The 27,834-nt window shown below is 37.7% G+C and overlaps 1 protein-coding gene across 7 annotated transcripts in view; it reads right to left on the reverse strand.

The window, feature by feature from the left end:
- Positions 1-27,834, reverse strand: part of CTNND2 (catenin delta 2) — a 662,788-nt gene that overhangs the window by 172,666 nt on the left and 462,288 nt on the right. For all 7 annotated transcript variants that reach the window (XM_054059035.1, XM_054059034.1, XM_054059037.1 and 4 more), the window contains one exon: positions 2,807-2,939. In XM_054059035.1, the coding sequence (XP_053915010.1) occupies positions 2,807-2,939 (133 nt within the window). The remainder of the gene's footprint in view (positions 1-2,806; positions 2,940-27,834) is intronic.

Raw genomic sequence — 27,834 nt, forward strand, 5'->3', positions numbered from 1 at the left:
AAGAAAAATTGCTGTGGAAGAATGAATCCTGTGTTTAATAGAATGTGCTCTTTTAAAGAAATGTTCTCTACTGACCATTTTAAAATGCTTCTCTTTTCCTATATCCCCGGCCTGTTCCTTTTTGGCATCCAGGACCAGCTACTCTGGCTCTGCTCACAGTCTCACCATTGTTGGTGTAAGAGCCCTCTCCTAAGAAGAAAACACCATCTGAAAGGGACTTCTTGTGCTCTTCTGCCTGATGAACTTTCCGTTTGCCTTCAAATATCTGATCAAACCTTCTTCCCTCCTTTCCTTTAGCCTTTTAGATGCATTCTTCACTGTCATTAACGAAAGAATAACTTAAATAATGAATCACTGAAGTATTCTGAGATTCTGAATTTCAGAATTACTAAACCTAACTAACAGGCTGCCTGGTAATTTTTACAACCTTCAGCCTTCTGCCTCCCTATGTCCGCTTTCATGTATGTGAGATCTTCAGCAAGGATTGTTCACTGCTCAACAGGAGATGAAAAAAAACAACTATTAGACATTAGCAAAAATGATCTAATTCCTTCAACTCCATTCTAATATCCGCTGTGATACCTAAGCACCAAGCACAGGGGAAAACGGCAGAGAATGAGAAGCCCTACTGAAAGCAGATGTAGTGCTTGACTTGCAGTCAGCAACACTTGAAGGAGACTCAGAAGTAGCACTTGTGGAAAACACAGATATGAGCAGGAGTTACAATCGCACTTTTAGATAAAGATTACCACTGAAAGGTTTTGGGCAGCATAGAAGCAGCAGCATTTGCAAGAAATAAGAACACCATCTTTATCAATGGCCAGTGTTTATTGCATTTGCCTATCACTGTACTGTTATGTTCAGGGCTGGAAGGGGAAAAAATAAAAATTCTACCAGAAATATAAAACCTAATTCACTCCAGAAGTTCTTTTATGTAAAAGTAAATGACTTCTGACACCTTACAAGCCAGCCTGGGGGATCTTCATGTGAATGGTTACCAACTTTCACTTGCAAGTCCTTTAACCCTATAGGACAAGCGTGATGCTTTCTATGAGGAAGGAATTGGATATTAAATGTAGTCATTGTCAGACAGGAGAACTGGCCACAACACACAACACAAATATTTCACGGAAGAGTGATTTTTTATATCAGTTTCTATTATTTAGGTATTAGTTCAACTCATAATTCAGATACATCCCATTTAAAAAAAAAAGAAGTATTTTGTTTGTTTCCAAAGACAGTTTATGCATTATGGAGAGGGGAATATATATATCAAAGCCCAGAATAATAACAAATGAAGGCGGAATATCCTCAATTTCCCTGTTATCATTAGTCAGAGAAGAAGCTCAGAGCACTGCCTAGTACTCTACTGTTTTCTGTACTTGCCTTCACACTGCCAGATCATGAGCCTGAAGCTTACAAGTGGCTGACGTCCTAGTGGGATGGGTTAGATCAACATCAGTCTCCGTTTTCCCTAAATGGTTAGCAATGAAAATCAAACCATTTCTTCCCTCAAATGTGACAGCTACCTCAGGGCTCTCAATCTATGCCTAACAGGAGGAGGCACAGATTGTACAATGAATAAATTACTCTAATATTTTAACTGCCTTTCTCAGAGATTAATCAATTCTTTTACTGAAAAACTAACTAGTGAATAAGGATGAGAAAAGAAAATGGGGAGAGTGTGCAGTTAAAATGTTCAGCAACACCTGTAACTGAGTTCGCTTTTCCAGTGTACAACCATGTTTCCTTTTAAAATTAATGTAAATAGTTCTTTTTGTTAATTATTTCTAAGATGCAATGATGATTGTGATCAGTGCAGTTTAGTGCCAGCAGACCACATACTCAGTCAGCATGAAAAAGCCTAGAAGGGAAAGCTTCTATAGCCAAGGAGACCCACAGAGTGGTATGCGCTGAGGGGAAGAATAATGAAGTTCTAGCAAGCCAGCATCACTGCACAGTTCTGACAAATAAGCGGTAGCATAGCCTGATCTCAGTTTACCTTTACATGCCAGGCTAAAAGGTGCCAGTACAGGCACAGATTTATGTGCACACCACATGTCCCTGATTAGCACTGTCTCTGAGAGGGCCAGGGGAGGCAGCTGGGGCTGGTAACAGCTTCACTCATTCAATTTTAATTGACTCCTGTGTGTTTGTCAGATCCCTCAGAGCTGCCTTCCTTCTGTTTTAACTTGTGCCAAAAGCTGAACTAGTCCCATTAACCACAGGGAACAGGCAAGCAAGAAGTACTGATCAGGTACAGAACAAAGTCTATACTGCTCGTTGAATTACATTTCAGATACAATCTGCACTGAATTTCAAGATCATACACCAACAATCACAGTTTGAGCGGCAAAATAAGTAAAATTAAATTCTGTTCAAACAATTACACATTAAAGCAGAGTTTGATTCAGAATCTTTCTACTTAATTTCCATCTTTTTTGTTACTATTTAGTGTCCAAATAATCTCTCTTTGAAAATCTGAAGGAAATGCCCATACAATTCAGTTGGAACAAGACTATACCACTACTTGTTTATGCAACTACTACTGATAAAATGTTTAAATGGTATGCAATCAATAAAAATATTCAAACCCAAACAAACACAATCAAACAGAGTGACAACAATATTTTATGCATTTTTTACTTTCTCTCATGGTAACAAACTACTTGAGTGAAAGCTTGAGTAAAATGGGTCCAGACATATATATATGACTACTCGTGTGACTCTCTGAAGTAAATATAAATAATTGGTGATGATAAATGGCAGACAGCATCACTGTCACAAAAAGATTTATAAATCTTACCTCTGCTTTTATTTTATTGTCTCCAAAACAGAGGTGTTGTAAGTAGGCTGCAGCATTGGACTGTACTGAGGGAAACTGATGCTGTAACATCTGTATAACTTCTGGAAGCTCTGGATCTCGCCATCCAAACTCTCTGTGTGAAGACAAACAAGAAAGATTCATCAAATTTCTGCTCTTAGCAGATGAACGTGACAACAGTTGGGCCAATAAAGACATGTTGAAGTAAAATCTTGACCTTTTTCCCCATTATTTTCAAAGCAAACATTAAATCAAATATGAAGCTATTCTTAATTTTTTAACTATACTTCTTTGCAAAATAAAGGTTATATAAAGTATAAGTAGAGTAAGTAACTTTTTTGAATTAGGTCCCTAAGTGCTAAAGTTCCCTAAATAAAAATGATGAGATGAAATCTTAATAAAAGAAAAAAAAGAAAGAAAATACACGCTCATACCATTATAATTTCACTATTAAAATATGGAGGCTAGCACCAGAACCACAAAAGTTTTGCTCTGAACTGCTAGTTTGTCAAAAAGTCCTTTTTACTCACCAAAAACCATAGTTGATATAAATTGCTTTCTTATATAAAACGTAATGACCTATTTTGTCTTTTTGTTCATATGGTCCATGCTCAATGTAAAACTATTCTCAGTTCTGTCCCTGCTATAGCAGGGTGCTGTACCAGATGACCTCCAGAGGTCTCTTACAATCTCATCCCTTCAACTGTACAATACAATTATTCCACAGTTGTACAATACACACTTATGCATCGTATCGCTTTCACATCTGCATTTATACTACTCAGTTTAAAGTAGCTGGGCAAATACAAGGACTTGGCCTTCACATTTTTCTTTAATCCTACAAAGCATGAAACACCATTAGCATCAAATGAAACAACTGAGTCCAAGTGTGTTGAACAAGTCCCAGCAGGTATTCTGCAGCTTCCAGAACTGAATCACTTCAGGTAAATCAAACTGTCACTTCAGGTATATTTTTCCCCCCCTGCACTTAAGGGTAACATAATTCATGAATATGGTTTTGGACTTTGTGTCCCAAGAGCCAGAGATACATGCAGCCATTCTGCATAAGAGAACTTAACTTTCACATGCCTTTTCCCCAGAAGCTAATTTTCTTGTGCATAGAAATATCTTCACTGTCTTCCATCTAATGCTACATACACAAGGTAACAGAGGGAAATGAGGAGAAAGAGGTGACTCGTGAAGAAGTTTGTAGGTTCTCTGTTGCAGTCACCATGACCACTTTGGAGTTCATTGCCAAAAAAATCCACAAGAGCTGTTGCAGAGTCCAGCTATAATACTTGAAAAAAAATACACCTGATTATTACTTTCCTGCTGCACTGACACCAAAACGTACATCACTGGGAGAATTCACCCGTGTTTGAGTATCACTGACAGTAGCTTTGCAGTTTGTCTCTAGTAAAATCCAGCATCACACTTTAAGTACAACAGTTCTCCAAGACACTGGATTGAAACAAGACTGATTTTACAATAATAATGAATTACTACAGAACAGAGGTATTGTTCGTTCTCTTCTCATACAGGATGTTTGCCAGGTTGAGAGTTGCCATTACAGCTATATCTTAATGAAGACCCAGTTAATAACTAGGAGATCTAAAAAAGCCACTTAGAATTTCATTGGCTACTTATCTTCTGACAAAACAGATGTTAACTTATGAATATTAAATTTCACATCAAGTGTTAATACAAAGAAACCATAAAGATGTAATAATAAATCACACATGGACTATCACAGGGGATTCAGAATTAGATGATCTTTAAGGTCCCTTCCAACCCAAACTATTCTGTGATTCTATGATTCTACAATTCTACGATTCTATGATTCTGTTCCAATGAATCTTGAGATAATACAGACTGTTTGGAAGCTTCAACAAGAGACCATTTGCATATGTTTAGAAAGATCATAACACTGTGTTGATATTTTGAAAGGTCAGACAACACTGAAAGGAATAAGGGAAGGCTAGAAGTTTTGGCAGCTGAAGACAGGTGAGAAGGAAGTTTTTGGTTAAGTACTTATTTCTGTTTAAGAATGGGTAGTGTAAACCCATAAACAGATTATAAATTAACAGAGGTGATAGAAACAATGTTATCTGATGTGTTAGCTTCTTGTATTTGCTTCAAGCACATTAGACCCGCCTCCAATATAAATGGCTCCCAGCCAACCAAAGACATACTCTAGAAAATATTTTTAAATAAAAATTAAAAAACCCAATCCATCAGCCTTACTGAGGACAACTTAATTATCCTATCTGCACCTCTAATTTAGTCTAATTTTCAATCCTACATGCCAGGTGTTGGTATTTTGGAGGATACAAAATACCAGAGGAAAAATGCATGTACAACAAGACAACAAGGAGGAACATTTGAAATTAGTTGCTCTACACCAAATAGCTATACGACAAAGTGTTGGAACATCCCTCACCAAGTTCTGTCCAAACAAAATTTCCTCTTTCATAATATGCATCTTGAACAGAAAACAAACTAAAAGCCTGTTAGGTACAGCAGTACACCATGGGGCCTGACAACCAGCTCAGATTCTTCTTCCTCTTGTCCTGGAATCTAGGCCAGAAGAGGCAATGAGAGGGCAAAAAGACCTCCATCAAAGATATGTTTAATTGTTCTGATGAACTTGCAGTCTTGATGTGGTATTTACACATGAAAACAAGGCTGTGCCTGCTTTTCCCCTCTCGTACCCCAGAAGAAAAATCAGCAAAGAAGTGATGTATGAATACTTGTTAGAAATGGTTGCGTGCACGTTGGATGTAAGCAGAAAATTATTTCAGAAAAGAAACCCTTGACACTGAATACTGAGTTCATAACGTAACCAGTTTCAGGAAAGATAATGAAGAAAGGAGGAAAAAAGTTTAAACATTTAGCCCCAGTATGCACTGTCATTTCAAGCAGATGGTCTCTGAGATGATTATATTTTTAGCACTTTCTAAATGAAATACGGTAGCTATATAAAACAAACAAAACCTTCTGTCAACAGTTAAGGCTGCTTGAATAATTGTGATAATTTTAGCAGCCTCCAGGGCAAGAAGGACTAGTTTCCAGGGGCTTTTTCATTTACTTTTACAAGTCTCTTGCAGGTGGAAAAAAGCTAGAGGAAGATAGGATTTTTTTCTTTTTAAGAACAGCAAGCTTGTGGCCCTATTAGCATTACTTACTTGAAAATTTCATATATTGCTTGTTTTTTTTTTAAATTTGCCTTCATTATGGAAAGGCAGTAAGGAAAGCTACTTAGGCAAAGTCAACTGGAAAAGGTTTTGAGATGGGAGGGGGACTGGAATTTCTAGAAGACAAAGGTACAATACTATCTGGAATGTTTTGCGTAGATGTGTGGGAACTTTCAGGCTGTGACTCCAAGTATACCCATATGACAAACATTAAAATAGACAGCCAAACAAAAAGTAAGAGAAAAAAACTAGGAGGCAAAGCAGGTATGTTGTAGAAGTCAAAAGCTGGAATAAACTGGGTTGCACTCTGAAAAGATAACTGAAAATAGATAGCAAATTATCTTTTACTGATTACCAACAAAAAGCAGTATTAGGGTCAGGACTTGATAAAGGATGGACTACAGGAGGAAGATAATGAAAATCAAATCTACCTCCATTTCTGCAGTATGTCTGATGTTATGCCACATGGGAATTACTTAAACTGGCAACATACAGGAATCCAATCCCAAGTAAAATTATGAAGTAGAATTAAGCAAAACTTCAAACTGTAGTGAATATCTTAAACAAACGCTAGCTAAGCCTTTGTCCTTTATTAACACTCTCATGCTTACAAATCCTGAGCAAGGCGATCTACACAGATGGTCAAACAAGCCAGAAGGCTGGAGTAAATCTGAGGAGGTGCATGGTACTTAATATTTAGGAATGCCAACAAAGTATCTGTGTAGCTGATTCAAAGATGAAGAGTAAGCTAGCATCTGTGCATTCAAGACTTTCTGCTATTGCCTAGGTTTTCCTTAGAATACCAACATTAAGCCATTATGGTCTGCTGAAAGCTTCTGGTGCTGGTACAGGTTTTTCCACAAAAGAATCATAGTTGTGCAAGAACTTCACAGTTTTGGCTGGAAAGCAGTACTTGCCATGCACTTCAAATATTTTGGCAGGTTGAAAAGTGCATTATTTCTAGGAAGTGGCTCATCTGAGGAAACTGATGAAACATGCTAAGGTGTTCCACCTTCTTTCTTTGATGGAAACTGCTCTCCTAGGAATGTAGGATGGATCCCATTTTGATCCTGCATACGGTTTTTAGCTTTAATTGGTGACTAAGGCAGATGTTCCATGGATTACAGCAGGCTACTGTTCCAGGAGTGATAGAAGAACCAAAGGGGAACACTGAGTTAAATGTAAGCTGGCAATACATATGCCTAGGCTATCACAATAGGCTACGTCTTATCTTTTGAACAACAGATAAGCAACAAGGACCTGGACATGAGCCACAACAACTCTGAAACTGAGCAGCATGAGCAGTAGCATCGAGAAATCTAGTCTGACTTGGGCACAGCAAGTGTTGCACTGAAACCAATACCTGCTCCTGCTGTTGTATCACACACCTGTGTCAGAAAGCAAAGGATATGCAGACTGAAAAGAGACTGTTAGTAACACAGTTGAGTGTACCAGCTATGTGGGATCACTTAAAGGTGCTGCTGAATACAGAGTACTGCATCTGAATATTTGCTTGAATTATGCCAGATTTTTCATCCTCTGCTACTGCAAATGCCGATGACACACAGCAAAACCAAAATTCCTGTTACATCTATATCTGCATTGATTTTAAAAAGGCTACAAAATAAATTCTAAAAGCATAGGTCTCCAGTTGGTAAGTAATGATACTCATCACTTCTACCTAGCATTAGAGAAGCAGGTGTGATGCCTCTATCTGCTCTCCATCCATTGGCTACAGTGAATCTCACGAGAGCCTGGCTTCTTATTTCTGATTTACATTACTACAGCAGAACATTCACATCTGATCAAGCAGTTGGCACAGGCAAGCACTGACACCCAGAGTTATTCCTGTCTCAGCAGCATTCCCCAAAGGCAGCACTGTGAAGATGCCTGCTACAAAGAACCATATGCTTGACAAAGACTGAACTATCACCAAGCATTTATCAAAGAAAGAGAATACACAATTTCTAAACATATTTATTACAGAATTGTATGCTTAAACCAGACTGGACCGTATGTGCCTGCTTGTCTTAATATGCATGCGTATATGCAAGACCGTCTTAGATCAGAGAAGTGAAGGTTTTCATATATGAAGTGGTGCTCAAAGGCAAAGACAACACAAGGTGAGCTAAGGATAATCTTTCCCAGATTTCTAACTCATATACATTGTGGCATCCCTAATGCCAGTTTATAAGACTTTCTGCTGAACTTATGCCTACAAAGGGGAGCAGTGAGGTTTTGGTTTTTTTTTTCGGTAGTACTAGGGAAAAAAACAAACTACATGTAGCTCAGCATCAAACACAAGGAGAACTAATAGAAAGCGAAGAGAAGATCAAAGGAAGAACTACTTCCCATGGTTAAAGGGAGAAATTTACTTCTATTAAAAACATTTGGGAGGGAATATACCAATACTACAGGAACCCTTCTCTAAGGACTTTAGCTTAGTACACTTAAAAAGAGCAAAGGCAAAATGTTAAACCTAACTGCTAAAGAAAATTAGAAAATACTTAAATTAAAAAAGAGAGACAAGAACTGTGATGTAAAGAGGAAGAAGCCATCTAACAAATTGTTCCCTCATTTTCTTTCTGTGACTTTGTGATAGGTGGCCAAACAAAAGTGAACACATACTTACTACATTGCATTTTGGGGGAGTTAAATTTAAAGTTTTTCCTTGAAGTATTTCACCTTATTCAAACATACTTCACCACATGCAAGCACATACAAAGGCACAGATTGTCAGCCTGCTCTAAATGATCTGCTACAGTTTAAGAGAAGGAGGATCTACTACATTTGCTTTGAAAATGTAACATGTGAACACTGGATACCTTCAGAACACTATTTTAGGAAATTAAAATCCAGAGATGTCAATCTCTGTCCCACCTACCTCGGAAAACCCTCAAAACCCAAAAAGAACAACAAGCAACAGATCACCTTCATCTTCAGCCCCACACTGATACAAACAACATATATCCACAAAAGTAGTAACAGCAGGGTTGAGCCTAATACAATCCCCCTTAGGGCAGCAATGAACCCTTATCTGCAGAGCTCCCCGTACTTCTGTTTTGTCCTTTCAAGAAAGATAAACCAAACCTAGACTACTGGACAAGTTAGGGACAAAATAATATGACATAGTTAAGGCTAAATTTGGAAGCACCAGAAGTAAGGACAGAGAAAAGGCACTGCAAATGTATCTTCTATGAATGTTCTAATGGAACAAAGAAATCCATCTACATTGTTGTTTATTCCAACTTGAAAACTGCAGTCTGTGTGGGGTGCTCCCTATGACTGACGCTAATGTATCCAGTGTCACACAATCAAACTAAATGTAAACATCTCACCAAACCTGCAACTCTTGAATCTCACAATATTTACCATTTTTAGTTCCTCTCATGGAGTTCTTAACACTTCCTGAGGAGCTGCTCCTGTTAGAGCAGTGTGCTTGCCAAATGTCTTTGTAACATTAAAAATGATCGCAATAACTGATCCATTATTAGGTTGCTGAGGTGTTTTTTAATACATGCACAACTGTCAATTTGATTTGCAGGGAAAAAAAACACAAATGGTGGAAATGGAATCAGAAAGAGGAGGAAGCACTTCACCACAGTCTGATGACACTTAAGATATGGGAAAAGTTTATTTCAGAGCTTGTCAGCACTTGAGCAGGCAAACATCAGAGAGAGACAGTTGGCCAAACAGTTACCAATTTTCATTCAAGTAACACTACTCAAATCTACTTACTCAGGTATACTGTGACCTGTTAGAATATGCAGTGTTAAGATATTACCTACCATAACTGGAACCAGTATACTGAAACAATAATTTCACTGATGCAAATGGGCAATACTTCGCATTCTGGCAATATTTAAGTGCATGATACATGAGCAGTCAACAACATCTGACTGTACTTCTATATATACTTTATTTTTAGTTAAAAGTGTAGCTTAGGTCTTCCCTAGATTTCAAATTTAGCACAGCCAAGTACAAAACAGCTCTCTTGGGTAATGGTATTTTCCTCGATGCTTCCACGTGGCCTAAAGTTAGAACTGTCTTGCAATAGTGTTTACACAGATTCATCAAAAGTGTGTTTTTTACAATGTATTTGCGCTTGCTCATGAGGTACAGAGGAGGATACTGTGGCACATGCACGGGATTCCTGCTCAGCTCTGCCAGGCAGCAATGGAAATGCTTAGAATGTCCCAGGTCTTTAACAGAACTATAAAATGGAGATATCAGGGCTAATTCAACACTTCAAAAAAAATCACCTCTCCAATACAGCAAAGGGCTAAAATTGACTTGTACAATGGCAAATGTACCCTCCTGCAGTTCTGCTTTTGTATCCTTTAGATGTTCTCTGATAAGGCATCACTTTTCTGTTCTTACATTACTAGCTGTGATTTAGGTTATAAAATCAGAAAACCATAAGAAGTGGGTTTGTGAAGAAGCAAGATGAAAACTACTTCAACGTAACAAAAATGGTCTAGAGCTGAATGATCTGAAGATTTCTTGAACATTTTAATCTTAAGAGGAAAAGACTTGATACAGTTGAATAAAGATTATCTAATGACACTGGCCCATGTGGTACCACTCACAGCTCCAGATTACCGCCTCCAATACAGTATGATTACATTCAGAAGTATAAATACTATCTGCTCATGGTTACCCAAATATAATTTATGAATCTCTTTTTAATTGAAATACATATATGAACCTTTATGAAATAATCTTTTAAGCTACTGGTGGTCATCCATAAATATGGGAGTGAGGAAGCTTTTAAGAAAAAAGTTTCTCTTTCCTCAGGTAGCCATACCCTGCTGTAGCTGGTATAATATTCTCTCTCCTCCAGACTGTGGAGCTGGGTGCAGAGGAAAACAGCGACTTCAGTGCTTTAGGATATCTTTATTTTTGTCATTTTTACTATTGGGTTTATTTAGTGGGCTTTTTATTTTGTTTCTTTGTTTGGTTGTTGTCTTTTTTGTTAGAAAGTGTCATTTATCTTCTAGGGCTGTTGAGCTTAAACAGTCTTGAAAATCTTGCTTTATCTCTTCCTCTGCAGATATTTGCATAAACAGGGACTGCTTCTTCAAAAGCAAATAAGAGGCAAATTAGGTAAGCTATCAAGACATCTTTAAGCTGCCTAATTTATCTTCTTTCTTCCTGCAATGCATAACATTTTCCTGACCTACTACAGAAGAGCCTTACAGTAGCTTAATACATTGCATCTGTGAAAATATACCTAGTTAACTCCACCTTGAGAGACCAGCTTACGCTTGCTTCTCTCCATTTACAGTTCACACTTCACAGGGAAGATTTCAGAAGACTGTGAAATGTTGTTCACCAGCAGAACAGCTGTTACAGATGTGGGTATGCTTTTCTCATAGATCAAAAAGGTGGCAACGTAGACACGAAATTAAAACAGTAGACAGACCTAAGGGATTCCAGCCTTGACTCTGTCATTGACTCACTTTGTCGGACACGGTCATTTACTTTAATGCCTTTCAGCAAGGTCTGATAGATTCTCTGCCTCTGGAGACCTGGTAAATCAAAATCGTGTCCTTTTCTAGAAATAGTGTACCCATCCAGAGGCTTTTAAACCTTTCTGTATTCCAACAACTGTTCAAAAGCTTTTGAGGTCCTGCTTCCATCTGGCCATGTAGAAATACATCCTTTCCAAAGAATAAATGCTACTCCACAAAGCCCTGGTTTTCCTGCAAAAATGGAAGGTGCCCGTTGAAGAGGAAGACTTTTACTGTATTTCCCCTCATGCATCAAGATACCTAACCATTTCAGATATTTAAAAAAATAACAAAACAGCAGCAGGAACAATTTAGCATTAGCCTAACAGCACCAATTTTAACAATTCAAACCATGCTCATCTGCAGGAGAAGTTGGCACACACAATGCTCTGTGAAAGTCTCAGAGCATCCACATCATTTTTTTTTTTTTTTTAAATAACCACCACAAGAGTTCTCAAAAGTTTTGGGGCACTCCACCTCACTCCAGTCAACGCTTTTAATGTCATGTTATTAATTGCAATAAGTTTCATGACAACTGACACGAAAACACATGGATTGCCTCTTCCTTTCTTTTATGAAGCTTCTGGCCTCAGAAGATCTCCCAAGTCCAAGGGCAGTGAGAGGAGAACTGATTCTACCCTTTTCGAGCAGGGATGATGGACTCAAGCTTTTTCAGGTTTGGAGAAACAAAAAAAGCAATCAAGCTGTGTGTTTTCCTCCTATCCACAAGAAAAAGCATGGGCAGACTGCCATCCGGGAAACCTACAGACTGCCATGGGAAAGCAGGGAGCACCACAACCAGAAACTGAGTATTTTTCACGTGTGCAAATAGCAGACAGCAGGTGCCAACATTACATACAGCTTAGTACAAGCTGAAGAAAAGTTTTTTACAGCAGCAGTCGGGGGAAGAAAAAAGCGTCTATCTGAACTATTAGGAAGTATTAATACTAAATATCTTGTGCTATGTCATTCCTTAGTGGTTACAATATTAGTGCATTATTGGCTTACTCACTGTATGGCAGCAACTGTCCCCTTATCTCCACCCCTACATACACAAGAATTGTTCTTATTTATCTAACACTTTGCAGCATTCTCTGTCTTTCTGAGCACAGTAAACTCTTCAAATTAGACAATCTTTGATGTTTAAATAATGAATATTAAATAATAAAACTTAAAGGTGGTTAAAATTTGATAGGTCCCACAATTTGCCCTGGAACATTCAAACACTCTGGAAAGCCAGAGAAAATCCCACATAAATTTCTAATACTGAATTAAAAAAAAAATCAAACAACAAACTGTTGTCATTTTCTTTTCTTCCAATTAGACTCCTATTCAATCTTGTAGAGAAGCAGAGGAACTAATACTATCCATTAAGCTTACAAGCTGTACAATTCTACAAATATACTTGAATGTGCTCTTGTCAAAGGGAAATACAGACTAATGGCTTTTCTTTGCTGCCTTTATTTCAGTTTTCCTTAAGCACGAAAAAAACCTGCATGCTAGCTTGATGTATCTGAATGCACAACCAAAATAATGCAATAATGCAAGACATACTTGACACTCAGGAGACAAGAAAGTTCATGGATCAGCAACAAAAGAGTCGAATTGTGAAAAAATCACTCCGATGGAAATGTGTTGGATGGAAGGAAAAATATCCACCAGTAAGGAGTAGTGACACTCAAATAGTATTGCTACTTCCCATCACAAGCCTCTCATTTACTTCAAAGTATATTAGAAGTTCTAGGGAACTCTAGGCAAGTTCTAGAGAACTCTAATGGAGTACAGAGATATCATTATCATCATGCCAAGCATGGCTAAAGAGAGACAATGCTTACATGCCCCTCACAGGGAAAAAAAATAAAACAAAAAACCTGGGCAAAAGTTAAAATCATCAGCCCTAGTTTTCAACTGTCTGAACCAAATACGCTCATTCATTGCCGGCTGACTGCAAAAGATTAAAGAAATTAAAGAAGGAGAGTATGGGGACAGTATTTCAGGGGAGCGCAGGACAAGAAAAGACCTTCTGGGATATCAAAGCCAATTTCTGACTGTGAGTCTCCTGCTATTTGGCATATATGCTGCAAATACACTGCCCAAGCTAAAGATGGCTTCATGTAGAGAAATTTTAAGCAAGCTCAGATTTTGTTGACCTTAACAACAGTTTCAGCTTATAAATGGAAAAAAAGAGATTTGTCACACACATATTTTTACACACATGCTTCTTACTGTTGCTGTTTCTAGCAGTCCCTGCCATGGCAGAGGAGTTCGAACTAGATGATCTTTAAAGTCCTTCCAATCCAAATCATTCTATGATTCTGTGACTCTATGATTCTAACACAGTGTTCCGATCATGTTCTTTTCTATTCAAAGCACCACCAAACCTAATCTGTATCCCCCTTTTCAGTGTAGTAAATCAGAAAATAAAACTGTACTTCTACAATTGCAAGGAGGATTAAAGGAGAAAGGATGGTTTCTAGCTTGGTATCTTGCATGATGATTCTGTTCTCTGTCTGGGCCACAGGATAACCCAGAGTCAGAACCAATGACACAAAAAACCAGCAGAAGAACGACAAGCTTGTCAATGAACAGGTAAGACTAACAGAAAATACTATCAGTGTTACCATTACAATATCAATGAAGTTCCTAACCCTCACCTGCTCTGCCATCAACAGACCAAGAACAGTATGTACTACCAAAACAAACACCACAAAACCCTTATCAGAGAAAAATATTTACAGGGAGAATGTTCAGTTTATGGCAGAAGTAGGCTGTAGATTTTGAATAAATGTGAAATAGACTTCTCATATGTATATTTGATTGTTCAACCTCAGTAAAATAAAACTCAGAAAAACAGCCTTTGAATGAGGAAAACCATCTCCTCTCATAGTTGCCATCCTATCAGCTAACAACTGGGACATGACTTCTCTATCCTTTACAAAAAGAATGAGTCTGCAGACTGTTAGGCACAGCTCTGCTGCAGAAATGTTTCCAGCTGAACTGTAAAACACTATGTGTTTCTAATAAATCCACCGAAGAAAATAATCACCCTACTGATTCAGGGCAATTGCCTTTATTAATGAATGAGAGAAATACTGCCAAGGATCTGCCATTTAGAAATCAGAATCAATACCTTAAAGAGGTCTTAGACACTAGAATATATTAAGAGAAAATATAAGCCTCAAACTATCAAAAATCCTTCCTCAGCCTGTGGAAGTACAGTTACCTACAGAAGAAGGGTGAGTTAGTTGTATGGTAATAAGTATTTCCATGCAACATGTTCTGGGTGGGATTTTTTGTCTGATATACTGAATTCCAGTGCCCATTACATTCAGTGATTGAAGAATTTAGCTCGTGTGTGATACCCTGCGTACTTTGCCAACTGCAAGAAGTACAGACTGTGAATTGCACTTTTCTCTTTTCCAGCTCAGAGTTAATTCCTTATCAGACTTTGAGTAACCTTCTCACTCCCTCTTGCCCCTGACTTCCTTATTTAAGCTACAAGAACAATGCCACTCCCTCTGACTTTGAAACCATTCCCATGTGTACAGCTGACAGCACTGGCTGCAGCTATAAAAACATCCAGTATTTACAGCCTATAGCTCTAACATGAATGACTGCTTCAGACTTCAGCAACTGAGCTAAGATCATGGTCAGAGGTAACTAAGCAACTGCTTCTGAGTTGTTTATAAAATGATTTCTGATACGTTTCTAAGTCAGAGTAGTTTAAAGTGTGGTTAAAGATTTAAGCATTGATTCTGTCATATGTGCAATTCATGTAGCATGTGTAACCTGAATGCATCTATTCACTTTTGACTAGATCACCATTTAAGAAATTAGATTTTGCTCTAAAATGCTCACAAAAATAAATAGCGTGTTTATTTGCTGGACTGGTGAAAATCATAATGACAGGTGGCTCCAGTCATCTCTATTAACCCTCTTTCACAGACATTGAACCCATTCTGACAGCCACTTATTTACTCCCCTCTGCTTCCTCAGATACACTCAGAGAGATACACTCAGAGCAAGGCTGGACAGTATAATCTCCCTTACCGAAGACATGAGCATGCTCGCACAGAACAGACACAAGAGCTCTATGTCTAACCTGGTAGTGAAGAGCTCTATGTCTAACCTGGCAGTGAACAGCTGTCATACACAATGCAGAAGCAAACTTTTTTTTCCCTTCCCTTTTTTAATAGCCACTGATGTCTGCAAGCAGAATAAATATGATCCTTACGAATTTGTAATTTTACATTTTTGGTCATCTTAGGACAAATCTGTACGATTTTGAAATACGCATTTCAAACTGCTGCTACAAATGTCAAAGTCAAGTTCAAACAACGAAATTCACAGATTTTTCTGGTGTGTTGTTTGTACAGGAGAGGGCTGGGAGTGGGAAAAGTGAGATTTTTTAGGTCTGTGTCAATACTTGCTTTAAATTTATAAACAGTTCCATAAACTTCGTAAGTTTTGTTTCAATGGCAAATATGAATTCATATATGAGCTTGTCTTCTTGATATAACCTGATAAAAATGAAACTGATATCCAGTTTCATTCAAACTGAGCATGGTAAAGCCATGGAACTGTTTTGCAATAGAGGATATTGTATCTAGCATGATTTATTTATTAGTAGAAACTTCACTGTATAGGCCATCGAAATTATTTTTCTCTGTTTCATAAAAACATCTTTCTCTCCCATGTTTTTTTCATTTGAGCGTAAGGAAAGATGATCACACCACAAGCTCTGTAGGCTACATTGCACATGAAGTTTAGAGGACACCACACTTCACTTCGACATTGCACTTTTTAATCACTACTTTAATTTGCACTGGAGTCTCTTTTACTCCAGGGTCCATGTAAAAAAACAATACGCTCACAGATGGCTTATAAATAATTTCTATACATGAATTTACATGCACAAATCAAATGGCTCTATGACATTTTCCCAGAAGCTGATACTAGTTTACCTTAAGAAGAATGTTTTGGAGCCTTCTTTTCACTGATGTCTGAGATGTCTAAGAAGTAGAGCAAACAGGTATTTTTTGACCATACAAAATTACATATTTGTTGGCAAACTCCTGAAAGCTTTCAGTCTTTCAGACAGGGGTTCAACTAGAACTTGGAAAATAAAGTCATTGAGGGTTTTTTTTCTTGGTTTTCAGTACTTTACCATAACTATGCACCCGCAATATTATGACTGGTATTTAGTATATTTGTGTTCAGTGTGTAAGTGCTTAGGTCTTTCCTCTCTTAAAACATACTGAACACAAATTTAATGAAAAATAAAGTTAGATATGTACAGTAAATAAAGTCTTTACCTTAATTTGCTCTATAATGAGATTAAAATATTTTACCTTTTCAAGAGAGCACATAACGACATCATAATCAACTTACTATGAACTACAGATACGTAACTGTCAAGCCAGCAACGATACGTTTTACTTGTTTGATACATATTTTAATTAGAAATAAAGTTATATAGCTACTTGTGCCCATTGTAATTTCAGAATAAGGAAACAAAATTCCAGCAAAAAATAATTAAAGACAGATTTAGAGTACGCCTCCCATTGGCTTTGCAATATATTAATTTCTCAAGCTTTTGTATAACTGATTACATCTTTTTTTTTGAACTTCTATGAGTAAATAGCAAAACTAATTAGCTGCACACTATTAAGTTAATGCACATTTATCTACAACAATTCAGTTCTGACTGTGAAATAATCTTTCTAGCCCATAATTACACTCCAGCTTAATTAGCATAATTTCCGCAGCACATTCTTTAATAAAGAAGCTGACATAAGGGTTTGTCTTAAATACCAAGGATATTCCAGACAAGTAGAAAAAGAGGGGACAGGCAGAGCTGCATTAAACACCTATTATATTACCAGGATAGTACATGTAAAACAGAATTCAAAATCAATACTATCTGAACTATCACAAGCATCTGAAGGTGCTTTTGCAGAAGATAAGCAAAACACTTATAGGGCTTGAGATGTGTCTCAGCCACTTCATTAGAAGTGGTACATGTCCTTTGCAGCTCCTTCATCCCGTCACTCATCTCATCCCCCTCACCAAGGGCAGCCAGCAGATTACTCATTATCCCATTCAGTGGATTAGTTTCCTTCAAAAAGAAAACACATGTGGTCTCGTATCTATTTCTTACACTAATTTAAGTGCCGGTAGTCAGTTCCCACTGCAGAGACTCACTGTAGGTGAAAAGACAGATCAGTCTCCAGGCTTGTTTAGTCTTTGGTTTGCTGGTGAGGATTTAGCAACAAGAACCCCAGTTAGTAGCAACTGGGCCTCTGTTCTGGTTTGAGCTGAAGCAGAATAAGTTTTCTAACTTCAGCTAAGTCCTGTCTGCATAACTTCAATTTTCTGAAAGTTAACTGCTTGTTTTTTCAGACGGTGTTTCTCTCTAAAAATAATAACATAGGACACTGGTATGCAGAAAGGCTACTATTTACAAATACCTGATACTACTATCAGGTATTTGTATGCATTTTATTATTTTATTATTAATACTACTTTCTCCATTGTTATTATTATTTCATTAAACTGTTTTAGTTTTAGTTTCCAACCTGCGAGTATTTTTTCTTCTTATTTCTCCCTTCCATTTTCCCTGGGCAGGGTGGTGGAATTGGGACCACCACAATTGCTCACATTTTAGCTGCCAATTCAGGCCAGAACACGGTTAAACCATGACAGCCTCTTATGGCCACTGTATTCCCTGGTACTTGGGCTGACAGCATCAAACTAGTTTTCTGTGGGCCAATGTGGACAATGTGTACATGGAGGTACTTGGACAACTGTACCCGAGTACTGCTGTGCTTGATGTGAACAAGTTGTTCTAGAGAAAAGGCTCAGCCTCCCCTCAGCAACTCTGACTCATCTTGTTCTTCTCCTGCCTGAGCCCGAGATGCGCTGGGTACCAGTGTGCATCAGATGTATACACCTGGGCTACAAAATGTAACCTTTGCCATAACACAAACAGCCACAAATCTCTCCTGACAGTGAACTAAAATGAAAAAACACTTGCTTGTGTCTTGATCTAACTGTATCCAAATACTGGTACTTTAAAATGAACTGTTCTCTGAAGTGCTCTTAGGTTCTGTGAAGGACTTTGACTAAATACATGCTGTTGGCAATGATGTCCTTGCATTCTTCCATAGTTACAAATGGTATAAAGGTAATTTCACCTCTGAAGGATTACCGTTTATTGTGTGAGATGATGAAAGACACTAAGATTTTCAAAATCACCAAGGTGATGTAAAGCCAAAGTCCTATTTTCACATAACCTCATAAAGGATTTTAATTTGATCAGGTTTCCAAAATGCCTGTGATGCTCCTGAAAATGTAGACTTCAGCTTTTAAATTACACAGGCACTTTTAATAACTTTACTCGCTCTAATTAACTTTTTATTTTGAGGTTAGTACTATTAAGCAGGACCAGGACCAAAACGATCTCTGCATACTAATCAGTCACTGATTCCCAATGCTGAGGTGTAACATGTGAGATGTCCTAAAAATTCAACAAAAATTCAGAGCAATGGAAACTGATAAATCAGTTATTGGAGGAAAACAAATCAACAATATGTATGTCAACTTATGGCTTAGTTAGGAATACGTACAATCAGACAAACGCCGCCTGATTAGAATTTAAGAAAAGGAAATGCATCATAAATGAGGTTATAAGGTATTTTTTTATTCAGACATATAAATGATGCATCAACTACTGTCTCCAGACTACAGAAACACAGCCAGTTCAAGAGGTTTCAAAAACACAAGGAAAACTGAAGAAGATGCCCCAGGAAGCTGCTCTGCTGCTCATTCTGCCTTTTCTCTGGGAGTAATGTAATCTGATTTTGAGGCAGCCCACTCCTACCCTTGGTAGATGCAGGGAGAGAGGCAATGAGGCCATGGCCAACTAGTTCTATACCTGCAAAACCTGCTCGGCCTTTCAGCTCAGGGTTGCTAAGAATGCTCCCAGGACAGGCATCTTGTTGCCTTTTCTGAACCAGCACCAGCCACATCTGCCTGCGGCCACAGCTTTGCAGCTCCCGTCAGCTGGCAATACCCAGCCACCACCAGCTGAACCTTTTGTTTCAAGTCATCTTTTGAACTGGAGTTAAATGCATCAGAAATTAAAAGCTAGCTTTCCAGAAGCCAAGTGAGTAATAAACTTTTCAAGAAGGTTAACTTTTTTTGTTATAGTTAAGACCACAATACCCAAGCAATAAAATTGGCCATAATTTCCATGAGACTTTAAGTATCTTTTGTAATGCAACTTCATTTTAGCTATCTGTTTAAAATCAGGTTATCTAATAAAATACTAAGGTAGCTGAAATTATCAAAAGAAGCTAATGATTTTTGCTGCCAAATTACAGAGGCCTGGCTGTAAATGAGTCTCCTTTGTCAAACTGTGCACCCAAAATTAGAGCATCTAAAATTACTACTAATTTTGAGAATCTTGGTTTGTCTTGTTCTTTCTCCTTGACAGCTACTTAGCTCTGCTGATTTTTCTTTCCAGAGCATCAGGGCACAGAGAGGAGAAGAAAGAAATTAGCTCCAGCCTTCAGTCCTGCAGCTTTGAGTCAGCAGATAAAGAGTTATGGCTTGGAGACATGAGATAAAACTAAAGCAATATACTCACAGCCACAAAGTCAATGAATTAAACCAAGAAAAAATTCCCTGTAGGTCAGGCAGAGATCATGCAGAGTAAGCACAGCAAGAGACACGGAAATGGGAGGCATAAATGTATTATCTTTTCCATGTCATTTCATCTCCCTATACATCTGTTTTGCTACCTACAAAAAAAGCACACTTTTGAAAGGCTCTTCTGAAAGATTTTTGAGAGCTTGCTGTAAAAATCACTAACTCCGGGGCAAAATATTATTACCAGTGCTGCCACAGAGGTGCAGAGTAGTCACTGGCTGGTTTTAAAGTGGGTAAAGATCTAAGACAAAAGGAACCATCAGGAGGCAGATTATTGACAACAATTTGTTGAGCAAGCACTGTATAAAGAGAAAATGAGAGAAGCTTAGTAAAAGGCAATTTGTTTCATATGCCTAAAGAGGTTCTGTTTTTCATTTATGTTTTCCGGTATTTTCCTCTTGCCCTAAAAAATGGAATTCCCTTGGAATTGCCTCTTTGTATCCCAGTACTGAGAATCGATGCCAGTTGGAGAATATATACACAATGGATACAAATACAGAGAGGCTTAAAAAGAAAATCCCTCGGTTTATTAAAATTAATGCCAGTGTATGCAGCTACAAGATAGGTCCATCACAAATACTCATGGAGCACTTAATAAAATGACACCTGTCATCAAGTAGTCAATAACATACCTGAATGCCTCTCTCGGCTGAACACTTGGGGAGGTTTCATAACTGTCTTAGCAAGTTAGACTTGCCCTTGGTTTTTAATGTGATATGGGAATGACTCATCGATACTAAGATGTCAAAAGGAAAACTTATCGGCCTGAAAAGTTGTGTTTTACTTCACATACTCTAAACTCGCACTCTCATACTCCGTCAAATCTTGAACAGGTCTCAGATGTGCAAACAGTACAGCCTTTTAATCTACCTGATATCACTCACCAGACTCATCAATACCTATCAGCCTTTATTGTCATCTTTTCAGCTGTCTCAACAGTTTACCCACTAGGAAACATCTAAATACTACTCACATCATCTTCCATATCAACATTTTCACCATCCACTATAACCAGGTAAGAAGCTTACATTTCAGGAGTATGCTACTAGTCGTGGCACTGATTTCGTTTTGGGTCAAAACAGGATAACATTTGCAAACCATCAAAATCAACATGAACACTCAGTGCTGGATTTACTTTTCAGACATTTTAATTTTTATATTGAAGCCACATGGCATGTTTTATTCTCTTCTAAGTGATAACAAAATAATTATCAAAGAGCTCATTTTTTATTTAAATTCATTGCCACGATTTTTATTTATTGCAATTTATGTGTTAGAATTTGGCACTGTATTTTGTCCAATGTATTTTTTTTCCATATATGGTATCTACAATCGTACAAGGCAGCACATCAGATTCTCAGGGGCCTGCCTCATAAGGAAAGTACAATGTAAACGAGGGACAACAAGGAATACAAAATGGGCTTTTCTGTTATCCTGGAGGAGACTTAAGAGTTTGAGATCAAATATGCTGCCTGCCTATTTAATGAGTAACTAACTCATGATCCTAGAAGGAGGATACAAATTTGGTAGAAATATTGGATGTTGACCACATAACACTAAACCAGGCAACAGGTAACTGAACTAATCAAGTCATTTTTTTATCTTCTTTAATTCACATTTCTGGTAAGGAGTTGTTAAGAATGCATTTATTACCATATTAAGCTTTATCTTATGTCTTTCCAGGACTATCTCCAGTTGATCCTAAAACTCATGATCCAAAAAATGTTCCTCTGACTTTTAAGAGTTTAATGACATAGGGCAGGCATACTCCCTTTGTGCCTTCTACACATTTCAGAGTAAGCATTTTAAGGAAAAACTGCTTGAGGAGGTGTGCTGTGCAGTGAAGTTATGAGCCCTGCACATTTAAAACATACTCACCGCCTCTTTCTTCAGTGGGTGGCCAAATTCCCATGGTCTCTCAGTACGAGTGGACTAACTGACAAACTTTCATAAAGACATAAGCATAAAACCAAAGAACTATACTATAGTTTATTGTGATGATTCAGCATAACTTGAACAGTCCAAAGACCCATTTGAACTCAGGAGAAGGCAACACTCTCCATGACTATTTTATGCTATGAATGCTGTGAGTATACTTTTCCCCAGAGAAAAGAAGTCAGCCAGGAGCCTGCCCAAGCTGCTGAACATTCTCTGGAAGGAAACCTGCACCTGCATACCCAGACCATGATTAGATCAGGGGTGTCCAGGCCTTAGGGATGCACTGACTGAAGAAGCTGCTGAAATGATGGAAAGCAGTTTGAGCAAATCCCACTTTGCACAGATAAGAAGTCATGAAATTGTAAGAAGCAATTCCGCTGATCTTTAAAAAAAAGAAAGAAAAAGACATGGCACTCATAAGCATGTTACACTAATGCTGCAGTAGATCATATCTCTTCTTCCATACTAAAACCTTCAGAGTTTTTCTAGAGTCATGTAAACATCTTCAGGCATTTTCAATGTTTGTAATGAAATCTCAGAAATTAAAAATCCTTGAGAATTCGAACGCTTCCCAGACCTATAATGGAGGCAGAGAACTAAGAAATAATTATGAATACTTTCATGTGATATGTTTTGAACTGTACTGTATAATGATGTTTCAATGCTCACTATCACTGAAACTCACATGGGATGTTGTAAGAGGTTGACACCATCCAGCACACAACTGAGTGACAATGATATCGATATGGCTTAAAAAACCTTACAGTTCCCTGCGAGATTTGAGATTCAATCGGCAGAGGTGGAAGCTAAGGACTAGTCAAAGGACTACAGAGAAAAAAATAAAGAATGACTTCATTTATAGTTTAAGCTATATTCAGAGAAAGCTGGCCTTCAAGTATCTTCTGATACTAGAAGTCCCATTTCAAAGATAGGCATATATAAGCAGGCAAAATACCCCAAATATTTTGCCTTTCTGGAACTAAAACAGAAGTACCTATATAATTATATGCTGTAAGACTGTTGTCTACCATTGGGAGGATGCTCTCCTCTGGCTCTTGCAGAGCAGAGAATTATCAGATTTTAACTTCATAAGATCCACTGAGATATGTAGCAATAAGCTGCAGAATACTGCAGTCCTGGGACAGCTTTCTGCTGGTACAGGCAGAGGATGCCAAGGTAGTACCAGCAACTCCAAAGACACAAGCAAGTGATGCCATAAAGCATTCCCAGGGAGCACTAAAATGTACAGTCAGCCTGGAAAATGTGTGCTGCTACAAGTTTTCTTCTAAGATTTCTGCATTCTAGTTTTTTGTCTTTATACAGAATAGTCACTTTCTATACAGACATTCTGCTACTGTTTTTACTTCAGTAAAGGATGTGAAAGAAGCAGAGATGAGCTTTCTTCTCCCTTAAATACTCATCAATTTTTGGTAGAGACACAGGAAACGTTACAAGTTACAGACACTTTATTCTTTGCTTTCTAAAATCTTTCTACATACATCGAAACTGACAATTAATAGTGCCAAATTTTGTGGAAATAACTAGAAGATTATGAGATCCAGCTGTCTAGTCAGGCATAGAAATAAAGAAAAAAAAATACAGCATCCACCAGCTTCACCATCAACTAGCTTTACAAAAGCACTGGAGGTTAAGCAAATGAAGAACAAAGCCAAAAGATGTCCTTCTGCACCAACTGGACCCTGAAGACCTATCTAAAGTTTTTCTAACCTATACTTAACATGCCTTTTGTATTATATGGAAACAATAGTTGTAAAAATATTTTAGCTTATATATTACACTTATATGGTTGTTCAGCCTAGAGAAGACTCCAAGAAGACCTTCTAGCAGCTTTCCATTGCTTAAAGAGGATCTACAAGAAAGCTGGGGAGGGACTCTTTATCAGGGAGCGCAGTGATAGGACAAGGGATAATGGGTTTAAGGTGAAAGAGGGGAGATTTAGAGTAGATAACAGGAAGAAATTTTTTACTGTGAGAGTGGTGAGAACAAATTGACCAGAGAAGTTGTGGCTGCCCCATCCCTGGAGGTGCTCGCAGCCAGGCTGGATGAGGCTTTGAGCAACCTGATCTAGCAGAAGGTGTCCCTTTCCATGGCAGGGGGTTGGAACTGGATGATCTTTAATACCCCTTCCAACCCAAGTCATTGTATGGTTCTGTGATGATTCTATGAAACACTTCTTAAGCTAATTCAAGAACAGTCCTCTGAAGTGGATGAAAAAACTAACATACATAGAACAACATTCACATTTTCAAACACAGCAGTTAAAAACATATCTTTGCAACAGGAAGGAGGCCAAACTGATACTACCATCACACAGTAGAGCCGTGTCTGTACAAAGCAGTCTAACATGCTCTGTTGACATTTGTGAACAAGAAAGCTTTATCCTGCTTCAAAAAACAATTGAGCTGACTACAGCCAATTTTTGGGAGGATACCATGTACTTCACAATTACAGTATTTATTATATAGAATTCTGAATCTGGAGTTACATTGACTGTCTTATCATTAATACAACACATACTTGAATGAGTTTTCTTTTTTCACCAATAAACAAAAGGGACAGACTACACTGTTAACATCTCTTAATTCAAATTTTTCTTTCAGACTGTACATACATGATTGTGACCATGAATTCAAATCAGGTTTAAGACACTTGCATAGGCAGCTATTTAGCTCTTAAATGTTTCCTAGGCCTGGCTATGTATGAAGCAAAAATGCAAACATTCACATTTCTTGGCAATCAAATGAGACATGGGCCCACTACAAGTTTGGTTTCTTTCTCACTGTAATAGAAATAATATACAAAATTGATACAAATAATATCTTATTTATTAAGAAAGGAAACATTGTTATTTAAAAAAAATTCATTTAGTTATGGCACAGATTATATCAATATATTTTTATTTGAATCTATGCAATTCCGCGCATCAAAGTATGGTAACCACTGATCTAAGCAGATTTTAAGTTTCTGACAGGTTATCAGGTATTTTTCTTAATGGAATTTAATTTCAGTTCAATTGTTTGGTCATACAGCTTTTTCACCATCCAGTGCCAAGAAAAATTTGGGAGCAGCATATCACACTAAAACCCACAGTGGGGTAGCTGCTGGCATTGCAGCTCAATGCGGAAATGTGTGTATTTTAACTGCCAGAGCTACCCAACTCTGAAGACACACCATTTGTGCACAATGACATTCTGTTAGCAAACTGCACTACTGAGCAATCTCAACTTTATTAGATTCTTAAATCCTAATTTGTTTCAGGTTGACATGACATAGTATGTTTCGGCTCCTGCTGTTAGTGATATTGTTGCAATGAAGAAAAAAATCCCATCTGTATCTTCCCACACAGTCAATGACTGAGAATCTGTGTACTAATGGATTTTTTTTGCTGCTCTGGAGTGTGAAGAAATCAAAATTTATCTTTATCACAAACAGCATGAATGAGTATTTAAATTTTCTTGTGGAGCCTTATTTTTTTCAGTTGTCTTTTCATTGTACAAATACACATTTTATCTAATTTTTTTCTAAAATCTTCAGTCTTACTCTACATTTCTAAACCTCAAACAGTGCTGTGGATCATGTAGTTGGGTGATTCTACTTGTTTATAAATTGAATGTGTTAAGTTAGACTAGCCCTCCTGGGGCAGTATGGAAAATGGCAGTTGATCGTGGAGAACCACAGATATGGTCTGCAAGGCTACTTGGAACACACTTGTTAACATAACTTAGGACTCAAAGCAAAAGCTCAGATGATAGACAGTTAAGGACTAACAAACGACCACAGAAGAAAGGACAGGATGATGTTAGTCTCGATGATTCAATTTAATAATAAAGACCACACTCATAAAGTGAAGTAAAAACATGGCTTACTACTGGATTAGATTTTAAGAAGACCTTTGTGAAGTACTGCATGTCAACTAAAATCTTTTAATGCACAACACACTAAGGCCCATAGTTTTGAAGATAGCAGTAGCGGAAGAACAGGCACTTTCTGATTCTCCTGATATATGGCATAAAACCATGTATTTCTATCTAAAAAAAATGAAATATTTAAATGAATCCACTGCTTATTTTACTTACAAATGGTGGTAATATTAACCCACATTATGTTTCGAGTGACGAAATGGTATTCATCAAGGGTTTGGGCCTGAAGATCCTCATTACTTCAACCGAACTAAAATCTCTGTGTATTCTCCGGAAGTTTGCAGCATGGCATTGGAAGGTCTCATGAAGAGAAACAGAGCTGCAATAGGCAGGAGGTGACGTTGGCAAATCCGGGAGGCAATTCAGGACTTACCGTCTGAAATGCTATGGAACCTATTAAGCTAAATAAAAGTTGTCAAAAGTGCCATGCTAAGTTATTTGTTAGAAAGCAAGAAAGGCTTGGGTTGGTCTAGCAGTTGGCTCATTTCAGCCATTGCTTCCAAGCATCACCTTCTATTTAGTGTTGTTACTGACCAGCAAACAGCCATTTTAATGGAATGACCTCTTATCAGTACAAGATCCTTGGTTTTGCCTCATAACAGCTTAAAATACACCACCACGTATTTGAAGTCAGAATTTTGTCCACATCCTTCAATCTGCATTTAACCCAAAAGAATTTCATCTGGTTTTGACGTGGCATCACAAGTTTTTTCATTGCATTTCTATCAGATTGAAGCAAATGTGAGTTGATTATATCTACTTTGAGGCCCTTTTAGAAAACAGGCATCACATCAGACGATTTTTAGGGGCTAAAAGAGAAAAAGATCATCACACTATAGCATACAGTTTGGTTATTTTGTTTCTGGGTGCACTTGCTACTCTTGATAATGAACACTATCTAGTCCTGGCAAGTTGTTATTCCTAATTTAATATTTGTTCCCCAAGTTTTGCTACTGATAACATGTTTTGAAATGGATCTTACGATACATTCCTTTCCCCCTTCCTCAAAAAGGAGAAGGAGGGAAAATGAAAACTTTTCACTTGCTCTTCAGATGTTTTGATGGAAATTGCTGTGCTGGCAGGGAAATTCAGGAAGAAATAAATGTTTTTGTAGTGTAACAAACACTGTGATTCACAGGCTGAATGGGCTATTGGCAAAGTCCATATAAGCTGTTCTATACCAAAGGCGTTCTCACTGAACCTCTTTATTATGTTTTTCTCCACCACACACAAGCTCTTGACATTTCTAAGCTTTGCCTACCTTGATTTCAGGACATCAGAGTCCAGAAATTTGTACCATTTTAACTGATCACAAGTGATATTTTCCCAGTTAAAAAACTGTCTATGGATTGAGAACTGGCATATATGCTTTTATGCCATTAAGAACCGAAGGAATTGGATTCCAGGCAGTGTCGGAGCTACGGGAGAACACTAAGCCTGTAGTGCTTATTGTTCCTCATGGACATATGACTGAATGGCAGAGCAGCTCTTAAAGCAGCAAATGAAACCTGTGCATGTTCTTTATAAATCCGAGCAAATGAAGGAATAGGAATCTAGAAGCTTCGTAGACCAAGATTACCTTCTCAGTCTGTCACAAGAAAAGGAGTAAACTGAAAGTTAGATAGAAATGTTTATCCTGTATTATGGATGATATGAGTAAAACCACATAAAAGACTCACTAAACGTAACAGGTGTAGTATATCACACTGCAG

The sequence above is a fragment of the Cuculus canorus genome, chromosome 2 (assembly GCF_017976375.1).
Source record: "Cuculus canorus isolate bCucCan1 chromosome 2, bCucCan1.pri, whole genome shotgun sequence".
Classification (NCBI taxonomy): domain Eukaryota; kingdom Metazoa; phylum Chordata; class Aves; order Cuculiformes; family Cuculidae; genus Cuculus; species Cuculus canorus.